Genomic DNA, 14,287 nt, shown 5'->3' on the forward strand with positions numbered 1-14,287 from the left:
TCTCCACTGAAGTTTCCTATATTCATTGTACCAGCCTCCACTATCTTTCTTAAAAAGGTACTGAGAGACCTATGGGTTTGCAGAGCCATTTGCAAAGGATAGGAAAGGAGTGTCATAAATCTGTATATTACTACCCAATGTTGATTCCCTGTATTTTACAGAGTATCATAGCATGATATGTGAGAAAGTGAATTACATCAGGCAAGAAGTGCCAGAAGGTCCTTTGCATGGTAATAACCTCTCTCCCCAATTCTACCAATTACAGGTTTATTTAGGCTACTTATTTCTTCTTTTGAGGGAATAAATGCATTTTGGATGATTAATCTGTTGATTAGTCTCACCATGGTGTCAGTTCTTTCTGTCAAATTGTTTAGTCTTATTAGTCATGTCTAGCTCTTTGATACATTTGAAGTTTTCTTGGCAAAAATATTGGAGTGATTTGCAATTTCCTTCTTCATCTTATTTTACAAATGGGGAAACTGAGGCAAGCCGGGTAAGTGACTTACCAAATGTTATACAGTTATTAAGTGTCTAAGGTCAGATTTGAACTCAAACCTTCCTTACTCCAATCCTGGCACTAAATCCATTGTGCAACCTAGCTACCCTGTTACCTAGGCAATATCTACCATTTGGAAAGATGAAAAATTTAAATTTGGAAATAGTTCACAATACCATCATATCAGAATTCAAGGCTTGAAGACACAGAGATTGTGTACTTCATAAATTCCTATATTTATTATTTGTTATTGGACACTTTGGCAGTCTAAAGAACATGGGCCCTTTCTCAAAATATATCTTTTTTAATATGTAAAATTTATAATGGAATGAAGTATTATTTCAATGGATATTTCTAGATCTCTTTATTCTAAAGGACCAATAGGACATAACCATTTCCTACCCATGATTTCCAGCACCTCTTCTACCATATTGAAATGTAAAGGTGAAAATTAAGGGTTGGGTGATAATTTTATGAAATTATTTGGTTGCCAATATTTATTATATATCAAGTCAGAAATTTATTTACAAAATAGAGAGGGATCAACAAAGTAGAGAAATATGAAGGGAATAGAAAAGCTATTTATCCTATCTTAATCCAAGAAGAGATTAATTAGCTCTCAACCAGGAAGGCTGGTAGTGAGTAACCACTCGACCTCCTCCAAGATGGAGGCTAGTCTCTCCAGAAACTAGGAAAGGATTCAGCTTTTTACTCACCCCAAAAAGTAGTCCAGGAGTCAGAGTTCAAGTTGAAGCCAAGCTCCAAGTTCATGATCCATGCTGTAGTCTCCAGCAAAGCTCCCTCAAAGATTCTTTCCAGTCAGGAGACTATATCCACAAGACTGACTCAAGGTGCAGGATTCATGGCTTTTTATGGTGATTTCTTGTCCCTTCCCCTTTTCACAGGGGCTAGTCACAGTTTCCAAATTGTCTAGCACTGTCAAGAGGTAAGTGTTTGTGGGAACCAGTTCTCACCTTCTGGAGGGGTGAATACTCATCAAAAGGGTTCATAGATTCCTGGCTGATTGAGTTTCTGAAGGTGTAAATTCTGATCTTAGGATTCAAGTTTGGGACTGAGTTAAAAGGGTGGAGTCCTCTAAGTAAGTGACTTGTGAGTTCTCTAAGTACTTTGCTGGCTTCTCACCTAGTACTAAGTAGGGTGCTCAATCTTTTGTTGATTCAATTCAAAAGTAGACAAAGGAGAGCTAATCATATCTTCACAATCTAAGTAGGGATACTTAAGTTAGTGTTAACTCAAAATAGACAGAGGGAATAAAGGATTCCCCCTCACAAGTATAAACTCAGAGAGAGCAAAGAATTTCCTTTTACACAATTGGTTCATTTTCAGTCCATAATTTTTGAGGCAGCTGGTAGTGAAGTGGATAAAGTGTTTAGTCTAGAGTCAGAGGAAGAGGACAATGAGAAAAACAAAAACCTCAAAGAACAATGGTAATTAGAACAAAGGCCAGTAAAAATTCTTGGAAGAATTAATGGAAGAGATAAGTGGTAGAGGAAAAACTGACAAAAGATAGGAGAGTGATGAAGGAAAATAAGAAAAAGAGTCAACAGGTTGGTAATAGAGGCACCAAAAACTACTAGAGAAAATAATATCTTAAAAAACAGAATTGGCCAAATGGTAAAAGAAACACAAAAATCCACTGGGAAAAAAAAAGAACTTCTTAAAAAGCAGAATCGACTAATGGAAAATGAGGTACAAAAAAACCATTGAGGAAAAGAACTTTCCAAGAAATAGAACTAACCACATGGAAAAAGAAGTACAGAATCTCACTGAAGAAAATAATATTTTAAAACTTAGAAGTGGTTAATGACTCCAGAAGGTATCAATAAACAACAAATCAAAATCAAAAGAATGGAAATGTAGAAGAAAATGTGAAATATCTTATGAGAAAAACAATTGACCTTCAAAATAGATCTAGGAAAGATAATTTAAGAATTATTGGCTTTCCTGAAAACCATAATCAAAGAAAGAGCCTAAATATGATATTTCAGGAAATTACCAAGGAAGGATGCCTGGATATCGTAGATACAGATGGCAAAATGGAATCAAAAGAATTCATCAGTCATCTTCTGAAATAATTCTCAAAATGACTACTGTTAAGAATATTATAGCTTAATTCTGGAGCTCCTGGGTCAAAGAAAACATACTTTGAATACCCAGAAAGAAAAAAAAATACCCATACCCTCAAATACTGTGGAGACAGAGTCATGATCATACAAGAACTAGCAGTTTCCTTATTAAAAGGAGAAGAGGACTTGGAATATGATATTCCAGAAGGCAAGGGAGCTAGGATTGCAAATAGGAATAAACTACCCAGCAAAACCGAGTATAATCCTTTCAGGGGACAAAAGATATGTAATGGAATAGGAGACTTTCATTTTCTTTTATTCCTGATGAAAAGACCAGAACTGAACAGAAAATTTGACCTTCAAATACAAGACTCAAGAGAAACATAAAAAGGTAAACATGAAAAAAATCATAAAAGTTTTAATAAATTTAAACTGTTTACATTCCCCGGTGGCAAGATAATACACATAACTCCTAATAGTTTGCCATTATTAGAGCATTTTAAAGGAGTTTATATAGACAGAGATATGGATGTGTGCCAATTATATTGAAAAGACCTCCAAAAAAATGAAGGGGTGAGAAAGAGGGAAGCACTGGGAGAAAGGATAAGGGCAAAGTAGAATAGGGAAGATTTTTTCATATTAAAGATGCAGAAGGAAAAACTTTACAGGAGGGGAAAATGTGTTGGACACTTGAATCTCACTCACTAGAATTGGTTCAAAGAGGTTCAAAGAAGATTCAGTCATATATAGAAATGTAATTTCCCCAAGAGGGAAATAGGAGGGGATAGGGATAAGAGAAAAGAGGGGGATAATGAAAAGGGGAATGGATTAAGGGGGCAGCGGTTACAAGCAAAATAGACTTTTGAGGAAGAATAGGATAAAAAAGAGAAAAGAAGAAACAGAAGAAAGTGGAATGGAGAGAAATACATAGTAATCTTAATTGTGAATGTGAATGGAATTAGCTTATCTATGAAACAGAAAGGGATAGCAGAATGAATTAGAAACCAGAATCCAGCAATATGTTGTATAAAAGAAATATACCTGAAAGAGAAAGACACACACAGAGTTAAAATAAGGAGCTAGAGCAGATTCTAATATACTTCAGCTCAAGCAAAAAAGGCATGAGTAGTAATTATGATATTGAACAAAGCAAAAGCAAAAAACAGATCTAATTAGAGACAATCAGGAAAATTACATTTTACTAAATGATTATATGTACAATGAAATGATATTAAAAATATACAGTAAATTTCTCTAATAAAGGCTTCATTTCTTCAAAGTATGCTGAGTACAGAGCTGAGTCAAATTTATAAAAATAAGAACCATTCTCTAATTGATGTGTTCAAAGAATAGTTTTAAAAAAGCAATTTTTAGAAAAAATAAAAACTATTTTGTTACACGAAAAAATGCTCTAAATCATTATTGATTGGAAAAAGGAAAGTAAAAATGACTGTGAGGTACCACTTCACATCTATCAGAAATGACAAATGTGAGATGGGGAAAGGGGAAAATAGGTATACTAAAGAAATGTTGGTAGAATAGTGAACTGGTCCAACCATTCTGAAGAATAATTTAGAATAAGGCCAAATAGTTATAAAACTGAGCATACTCTTTGATCCAGCAATAACATTACTAAGTCTATAACCCAAAGAAAATTTTTTAAAAAGGGAAAGGACTTATCTGTATGAAAATATTTATAAGCAGCTCTTTTTGTGGTAGCCCAAAATTGCAAATTGCAGGAATGCTTGTCAGTTGAGGAATGACTGAACAAATTGTGACATATGATTGTAATATTATTATGCTATAGAAAATGTTGAGGGCTGTGGTTTCATTAACAAATAAAGTAAGATCTATATGAAATAATGCAAAGTGAAGTAAGAAGAACCAGGAGATCAGTTGCACAGTAATAGCAAATTGTAATGATGATTTAACTATTAAAAGACTTGGCTACTCTGATGAATTCAAAACAATTTAAGGCAATTACAAAGAATCATCAAGAAAAAATGCCATTCTCCTACAGAAAGAGAACTGATGGACATAGTGCAAATTGGAAGTATAATTTTTCTCACTTTTTCTTGTTTTTTTTTTAAATATGGTAATATGAAAATGTTTTATATGATTTCACATGTATGATTGATATCATGTAGATTGCTTTTTCAGTGATTGGAGAAGAGGGTGGGAGGGAGGGATAGAATTTGAAACTCAACATTTAAAAGGAAAAGAATTTTAAAAATAATAATGGTTTTAAAATATTCTTCGTTTTTTATTTTTGTTTTATTTTTAAGACCCTTGCCTTCCATTTCAGAATCAGTACTCTCTATTGGTTCCAAGGCAGAAGAGTGGTAAAGGTGAGGAAATGCGAGTTGTGACTTGCCCAGAGTCACACAGTTAGGAAGTATTTGAGGTTATATTTTAACTCAGGACCTCCTCTCTCTAGGCCTGGTTCTCAATCCACTGAACCACCTACCTACCCCTAAAATATTTTTTAAAAAGGAAATGACAAGGAGAAAGGTTTCATAAAATCTTGGGAAGATTTACATGAACAAATTCAAAGTGAAGTGAACAAAAGTTTGAGAAACTCTACAATAACAGTTAAAACAAGACCCAAACCTAACTGTGACTCAGACCATGAACTTCTTATTGCAAAATTCAAAAAACTAGGGAAAACCATCAGATATTATATGTATGACCTAAATAGCATCCATTTTATTTTGTTTTATTCCTTTTTTTCTTTTTCTTTTTTTTTTCATTTAATAATTTTTAGTTTTTGGAAAAGTTAACATGGTTACATAATTCATGCTCTTACTTTCCTCTTCACCTCCCCCATTACGCCCCCCCCCCCCCCATAGCCGATGCCCATTTCCACTGGTTTTAACTTGTGTCGTTGATCAAGACCTATTTCCAAATTGTTGATAGTTGCATTGGTGTGGTAGTTTCGAGTCCACATCCCCAATCATGTCCGCCTCAACCCATGTGTTCAAGCAGTTATTTTCCTTCTGTTTCCACTCCTGCAGTTCTTCCTCTGAATGTGGGTAGCGTTATTTACCATAAATCCCTCAGAATTGTCCTGGGTCGTTGCATTGCTGCAGAAGTCCATTACATTCTATTTTACCACAGTGTATCAGTCTCTGTGTACAATGTTCTTCTGGCTCTGCTCCTTTCACTCTGCATCACTTTCTGGAGGTCTTTCCAGTTCACATGGAATTCCTCCAGTTTATTATTCCTTTGAGTACAATAGTATTCCATCACCAACAGATACCACAATTTGTTCAGCCATTCCCCAATTGAAGGACATACCCTCGTTTTCCAGTTCTTTGCCACCACAAAAAGCGCAGCTATAAATATTTTCGTACAAGTCTGTTTATCTATGATCTCTTTGGGGTACAAACCCAACAATGGTATGGCTGGATCAAAGGGCAGGCATTCTTTTATAGCCCTTTGAGCATAGCTCCAAATTGCCAGCCAGAATGGTTGGATCAGTTCACAACTCCACCAGCAATGCATTAATGTCCCAATTTTGCCACATCCCCTCCAGCATTCATTACTCTCCCCTTCTTTCTTTTTAGCCAATCTGCTAGGTGTGAGGTGGTACCTCAGAGTTGTTTTGATTTGCATTTCTCTAATTATTAGAGATTTAGAATACTTTCTCATGTGCTTATTGATACTTTTGATTTCTTTATGTGAAAATTACCTATTCATGTCCCTTGCCCATTTATTGATTGAGGAATGGCTTGATTTTTTATACAATTGATTTAACTCCTTGTATATTTGAGTAATTAGACCCCTGTCAGAGTTTTTTGTTATAAAGATTTTTTCCCAATTTGTTGTTTCCATTCTGATTTTGGTTGCATTGTTTTTGTTTGTACAAAAGCTTTTTAGTTTGACATAATCAAAATCATTTATTTTACATTTTGTAATTTTCTCTAACTCTTGCTTGGTTTTAAAAACTTTCCTTTCCCAGAGATATGACAAGTATACTATTCTGTGTTCACTTAATTTATTTATAGTTTCCCTCTTTATATTCAATTCATTCACCCATTCTGAATTTATCTTGGTGTAGGGTGTGAGATGTTGGCCTAAACCTAATCTTTCCCATATTGTTTCCTAATTTTCCCAACAGTTTTTGTCAAATAGTGGATTTTTGTCCCAAAAGTTGGGCTCTTTGGGTTTATCATACACTGTCTTGCTGATGTCACTTACCCCAAGTCTATTCCACTGATCCTCCCTTCTGTCTCTTAGCCAGTACCATATTGTTTTGATGACTGCTGCTTTATAGTATAGTTTAATATCTGGTACTGCTAGGCCCCCTTCCTTCACATTTTTTCATTATTTCCCTTGATATTCTTGATCTTTTGTTATTCCAAATGAACTTTGTTATAGTTTTTTCTAATTCAGTAAAAAAGTTTTTTGGTAGTTTGATAGGTATGGCGCTAAAGAGGTAAATTAATTTGGGTAGAATGGTCATCACTGATAACCATGATGGTATGGTTACTGATCTAGAGTCATTTGTCCTAGAGAATGAAGTCAAATGGGCCTTAGGAAGCAATCCTAACAATAAGGTTAGTGGAGGTAATAAAATTATAGCTGAGTTATTTAAAATACTAAAAGGTGTTGTTGAAGAGCTGCAGTGAATATGCCAGCAAATTTGGAAAACTCAAAAGTGGCCTCTGAATTAGAAAAGATCAGACTATATACCTCAATCCTAAAGAAAGGAAACAAATCCTTATAACCCTCCATGAATTTTTTCTAGTCTAAGCAATATTTGCCTTCTTTCACAACATGATGAACATGGAAAAATGTATTGTATGATAACACACTTACAACCTATATCATAATACCTGCCCTCTTGAGGGAGCAGGGGTGGGAGAGAGGAATGGAACATGGATTACAAATTGTCAAAAAATAATTATTAAAAATTTTATCGGCATATAAAATAAATTTGAAAAAAAGTTTAAAGGTCCTTACAGCCAATGTTATGGTTTTTCCAGCAGTAATATGTAGCTGTGAGAGTTGGTTACAATGAAATCTGAGTACCACATAATCAACACTTTCAAATTGTGGTGCTGGAAAAGACTTTTGAGAGTCCCTTGGACAGGGACAGTAAAATCAATTAGTCAGTACTTTAAGAAATTATTCTGACTCTTCATGATGAAGCCAAATACTGAAGCTGAAGCTTAAATATTTTGGTCACATAATAAGAAGATAGGACTCATTGGAAAAGACCTTGATATTGGAGAAGATTAGAGGCAAAACAAAAAGAAGACAACAGAGGATGAAATGGATAAATAGTGTCATAGAAACAATGAAGATGAGCTTAGACTTTAGGAGAGAGTGGATGAAACTAGAGCTTGGTCTGTGATAGTCCATGGGATCACAAAGAGTTGGACACAACCAAATGACTGAACAGCAACAAAATTATCCAAAAACAATGAAAATTGTCTGTCTTGAGAAATTTTAAGATACTTTTAGCTCAATGTATAGATTTTTTGGTTCTAGGTAAAATAATCAGGGATCTTGATATAGTCAATAATTTCTTTTGCTTATGAATTGAATGAGTTACACTTGCTAGCTGAAGAATCAAGGACAAATCACAATCTTTAAGTCTGTTTCTTTCTTTATAAAATAGGCAACATTACACTGGTACTACCTAATTCACAATGTTGAAGGAAGTATTTGATCTGCTCTTACTCTCTATTTGTGGTTCCTTCTCTATTGCATACAAACATGTCTATGTTTTCTTGAAAAAAAATAATTCTTCATTTCACCCTTTTGTCTTTACCAACTTTTGTCCTATATCTCATCTGTTCTTTGTAGCTAAATTCTTGGAAAGAATAACAAATAAATAAAAAATCAGTTTGGCAAAACTAGCCAACCCACCAGCTTAGTCTTCCAGTATATATACACCACACCACATCTATAATCCCTCACCTCTGCAAAGATGGGAGAGAGGTCCAAGTACTTGACTTAGTAGAAGTTCCTCATTCCATTTTAGCAGTAAGCCACTCCAAAGCAGACTGCAGTAGGTTTCATGAAAGCAGAATCCCAACAATGTCTATCTTAGTCTCTTTCACCTTTTGAATAAACTGTTTCCTTGACTCTGCAAAATCTTTTTTTTTTTTTTTAACTTTTTCAAGCTTCTCTTTGTGATCTATATAGCAGTTTCTTCAGAGGTTTACTTTTCTGTCTCTAAATTTAAGTGAAGAAATGAAACTAGTAGTGTTCAGCTCTGTTTTAGTTTCCTTGCATGTCCCTGCCTGTCATAACATTTTTTATTCACCTTAATCCTTTTTTCTTTAAACTAAGGAAACCAGTCTAATTATTCCAATAATTTTGCAAGATGAGATCTATGGATCATGGTTTCACCTCTGGTCATCCTCTTATGCTATTTAAAGCCCAGCAGGATTTCTTCTCAAGTACTGTGTTATAATCTATTACAATTCCCTTCTCTTTTTTGATTATTACTTTTAAAACTACATTTTGTGTGCTATTCATTAAATAATAGGGAAAAGCTTAACCTTAAGATCTAACAAAAAGTTTGCAATTCATTTAACCACAAGGAAACTTTATTGTTGATTTTTACTCCTCATCTACATTATCTTCTATTGTCTTTATTACTGTCTACATTGATGCTCTTAATGTACCTTTTGGTTTTTCATATTTCAATGTTTCTCTTGACTTTCTCCTTGTTACAAGACTGAGCTCTGTGCCAGTAGTTTGGGATAAATGTTCAAAATACTTTTCATATTCCCTCATTTCACTACACCTTTGTACCCTAACAGTGGCTATGGTGTACTGCAAGGATCAATGGATTTGGAGACAGAAGACCCTAATTCAAATTCTGCCTCTGCTATTTACTATCTGTATCAGCTTGACCATTACTTAACTTATATATGCCTCAGTTTTCTTACCTATAAAGTGAAGGGCTTAGGTGAGATGATCTCTAAATGCCTTCCCAGTTCACAATCCTACATCCCATCTCCAGGGGTCATTGAACATCTCTAATAATAAAGAATTTTAATAGCACCAAAACCAGCTTGTTCTGCTTTCATACACATCTAACTCTTTTGAAGTTTTTTTTTTTAATTTTTGCAAAGATGTTTCTCTATACATACAATTTTTTGTTTCTGGCCTTTCCTTCAGAGGTCAAGAAGAAAAAAATCTAATACTTCTATAGTATTCATAGATGAAAATATAAACATTAATGAGAATGACTTTGGAGTTCTAATTATTTAATATGGGGAATTATATCAATTACTTAATATAAGGAATTAATTTTTTAAACCCTTACTTTCTGCCTTAGAACAATACTAAGTATTGGTTGCAATGTAGAAGAGGAAGGTAAGGGCTGGGCAATTGAACTTAAGTGACTTGTCCAGGGTCACACAGCTAGGCAGTGTCTGAGGTCAGACTTGAACCCAGGACCTCCTGTCACTAGGCCTGGCTTTCTATCCACGGAGCCACCTATCTGCCCCAGGAATAAACTTCTGATATAAACCCCAGTAACAGGCAGTCATATTTATTTGCTTGTATGTTCCTGTGAATTGCTTTTTTACACTTTGGGACCTTCTTTTACCTGGAGAAAGAGGTACTGTATGTAAATATTTTAATTAAATGAATTACTTATTTTAGTCCTCAGATACTTAACCATTACTTGGCACCATTCTATATTTTTTGCATCTCCTCTTAGTATTCTTGAATAATAGATTTCTCATCTATATTGACTGACTATCTATGATGCTCTCTTGCACATTTGTGGATGTTTGCTGTTTGCTGTTTGCTGATAACCCATTTTTGTCTGGCTTCCTACAAATGAGGCAGCTAGCAGTGTCATTCACATTTTTGCTTTTGCATATTATGCCTAAAACATTCCATGGTGGCTTAACTAGTTTGCAGAATAATACCAAAGTATACTACACAGATGAAGCCACTAATAAATAGATAAAGATTTCCATTTGAAAAAAATTTTTAGAAATATTTATACTTTGAAATGAGATTTTTATGACTTCTCCATGATTCATGCAATAGGGACTTTCTCTTGGTCAAGGACTATGATATACCCAACCATTGTAAAATCTTATGGTTAGGAAAATTTCATTCTTAAGATCTAATTTTGGCAGTTGAGTCACAAAGATTATTTTATCATAGAAAATTCTACTGTATTACTTGGAAATGATCACTGATTTTTTTTCATTTAAGCGGTCAGTTTTTAAAAATGTGTCGATGTGACCAATACAATATGGAATCACCTGTCTTCTTCTAGTTTTATGCCCTAATTCATGTCATATGTAGACTTTACAAATCTTCCTTCTTCCATCTTTTCCTGTTGAAATCTTTTCAAATTCCAGCTCAACACTTCTTCCATGTTGGATTCCTGATGCTTCCACATGGTAGTTATCTTTCTTTCCTCAAATCCATTAATTAATTAATTTCAAGCTTTTATTTAGATCTTTCCTATATAGTTACCACAAAATAATTTATATTTTAAATGTTTATGTCCCCATCTTATTTATCCATTAGATTGTAAGCCCCGTGAAGGTATGTGCAATATCTTAACTCATCTTTGTATTCTTAATGCTTAGCAATGCCAGGGAATATAATAGGAGCTTTAAATGTTGAATGGATATATTCACCTACTGCATGAAATCCCTGGAGAATCTAAAAGGGGAGTGTTTCTAAAGGTACTCCTGCAAATATCACTTACAAGACATATCCAATTTGGCAAAGACAATTTAAGCACGAATGATATAAAGTTGGATTGTGAACCATCCTTCCTTCCTTTTTTTTCTGGGACTGATATACCCTCTTAGGATTATTCCAACTAATGTTTCCCTTCTATTTTGGTTACACTCTCTGTGATAGTAACTTGGAGTTATAAAGAAAATAACACTTTAGGATTTTCATGATTAGTGAAAATGGTCAATGATTTATTTTTATACTTTTTTCCCATATGAACAAATTAAGGAGAAAAAGTGCATAATTAATAAGGTAAAACAGTTTTTGTCTTTCTTTTCAATAATGATCTAGACCTTTCCTGTCATTTTTGTAATATACCTATAAATGCATATATATATATATATATGTATACACACATTTAAAATCTGTGATAGGAGTTTCCTATTCTCCTTGACTCATGTCTTCCTTAGTGAAGGGAGGATCTTAGTTTTAGATATTCTTTCTTGAACACTGATAGAACATCTCGACAAAGATTAAATTGCCTTCATTTTCTTATGTATCAATTATCAATTGATCTGCATCGTATATCCTTTAAACCTTCCATGTTTTTGCTGTTATATGTTTTTAATATGTTCCATAATCTCACTTCTGAGCCTGTATAATATACTTTGGAATTTTTCCATTATAAAACCCCAGAATACTCTCTTTAGACTCACCCTAAGGCCTTGACTGATTGATTTTAATTTTTTTCTCCTTCTCTCCCATGAGTGTTTTGCATGCTTTACTTCATTCCTTTAGATCTCCCCACACATTTCTTATAATACAAATTTAATGCACTACAACTCAAAATTCTTTTTATCTCTCACTGGCATTTTTGAAAATTCTATCTTAACCTTAGAATCCTCTTGTGATTTTACAGGGAGGATCCTGACATTCAAGTTATTAAAAAATCAAACTCCATGCTGTTTTTTTATCATGTTAATGGAAATAATTCAGGCATATATGAAGATAATATTTTTATTCTGCAACTTTTTCTATGTCTCTGCAATTGTCATCTCCATCACTTCCTACCATTGTTAGTACTAATTTAAATTATCACTTTCTTAAAGTAAAATAGTCATTTGTCAGTATTCAGGTCTTAAAAGTCTTCATTGGACTTCTAAGTACAAATATTAGTAGTGCTTTGAACACAATGGACACTTGATTTTTTCAAGTTGTGTTGCCTTTAGCACATTCATGCTCTTAATTTGTTTTTCATTTTGATTTTTGTTAGTCTTTGACTTTCACAAAGACCCTTCCCAAAGAAATTTCATTCTCAAATATTATTTTTTTCTGACTACAGAACATGTCTGCCCCTTTTCTAGATTTTCTCTTGTGATACAATACACAGTAATATTTTGTTAAACTACCTGTTAAATTATAGAGAGAAAGCTGATGGGGGAGTGGATGGGTGCAGGACTGCTTTGGAACTAGGTTGTCTGTAGCTTGGTTGTTTAGTTTTGAGAAAGAGATAACCTGACATTTTCTTTTCTGGAGTGATGTGTGTCTGAAATAAACTTTTGGCTTTATGTAATCCTAAAGAGATTTCTGGAAACTCGCATTGTATTGGAGAGGTGAGGAAGCTGAAACTATGTATAAGGTATAAGAAACAAGCTTGGCGTGTCACTTGTAGGTAGACTTTGCTTTCACTTCAGCTGTCACGGAACATATCCCGATTGATTTTAGCAGCTCTTGATGGAGGGTGGACTGGTGGGAGGGAGTGGGGGATGAATGGCGCGAGAGGAGTGGGATGTCAAGAAGGCAGAGGCAGCAGAGGGGGTGGGGACAGAGCTTCCCGAAAGAAAAGGAAAAAAAAAAAATGTGAGCTGGGTTGGTACAATACAGTTTTACCAGACCCACCCATCCTTTCTTGCTCTGTAAGCCCTGGAACAGGAGTAGACAGGAGATTAGTGCTGAAGGAATAGCTCTGGTTTGTGACTAGTAGCTTCTCTGGGGAAACAATACCGGCTTTGGCAAAGGCGATTTAACCTTCAAGGAGGGAAGTGACATTCAGCTGGCCTCGGAAGCCACCTCCCAATCCTCTAGTTCATCTGTTCTTTGTTAGAGGCGGGGAGCACTGCTCGGACCCACCCAAAGCTCCATGGTTTCCCCAGACCTCTGTGATGGTGACTGTGGGCTCTGATGCTGACGCCTGGTGTACATCTCGCAACATGAAGGCAGGGAGCCCGGCTGGTTGGCAGTGGGGGCTGTTTCTGTGCCTTCCCCAGTTCAGCGCTGAGGGAGGCGGCATAGCCACCTGAACATGGAAAAATCCAACAAGTAGTTTCTCGTCGGTGGAGGGAGGATCGGCTGGGCGTCGGGTGGGAGTCAGTCCAGCAGGCGAGAAAGCCGCGCCGGGTTGGAAAGCAGGCAGACCTACTTTCTCTCGGGCTCTCGCTTGTTAAGGTATTCAGGGATGGAAGGAAGGATGGAGAGGGAGGGAAGGGATGGAATCGGGGCTGCTTTGGGATAGGCGCACTTGGCCGGCAGGCATCTATCTCCTCCTGCTGTGTGGGCATCTGATTGCCGAGGTGAAACCCCTGGGAAAGGTGAGCAGGAGGCTGGTGTTAGAACAGCTGGCAGCTGAGACTGCCTGCCAACGGCTGTCCGCTGAGGTCTCTGGAGTGCGTTGGATTGCACTATACCCCTCCTAGAAAGCAAATGCTTTTATTCAGCGCCTCCCTCCCCCACTCCCTGGGGAATAGGAGCGCACTGAACTGATTACTCGCATTCTGAGAGACAGCTCGGAGCTATCCATTCTCATGCCCCGCCCCCCTTCCCCCAAAGGTGGAAGAATGGGAGATTAGGCAAGGGTCTGCTCGGTAAGAGGCAGCCAGCATCTATTTGTTTACCCATCTATCTCTATTATGACTTCTGCCTTTAGTCCTTTTGACAGTCCTGTAAGGCAAAGTGGAGAAGTGGCTTGGAGTTAAAGACCACGAGCCTAGGGGGACCCACCGCTCAGCTGGGAAAAGCAAACCGTTCGTTCAGG

The 14,287-nt window shown here is 35.9% G+C and overlaps 1 protein-coding gene across 1 annotated transcript in view; it reads left to right on the forward strand.

The window, feature by feature from the left end:
- Positions 1-13,556, forward strand: part of CAPS2 (calcyphosine 2) — a 119,093-nt gene extending 105,537 nt beyond the window's left edge. Inside the window, exon 17 of the mRNA XM_044679188.1 lies at positions 13,363-13,556. Coding sequence (XP_044535123.1) covers positions 13,363-13,556 — 194 coding nt within the window. The remainder of the gene's footprint in view (positions 1-13,362) is intronic.
- Positions 13,557-14,287: the final 731 nt, after the last annotated feature.

The sequence above is a fragment of the Gracilinanus agilis genome, chromosome 5, assembly GCF_016433145.1.
Source record: "Gracilinanus agilis isolate LMUSP501 chromosome 5, AgileGrace, whole genome shotgun sequence".
Taxonomy (NCBI): Eukaryota; Metazoa; Chordata; class Mammalia; order Didelphimorphia; family Didelphidae; genus Gracilinanus; species Gracilinanus agilis.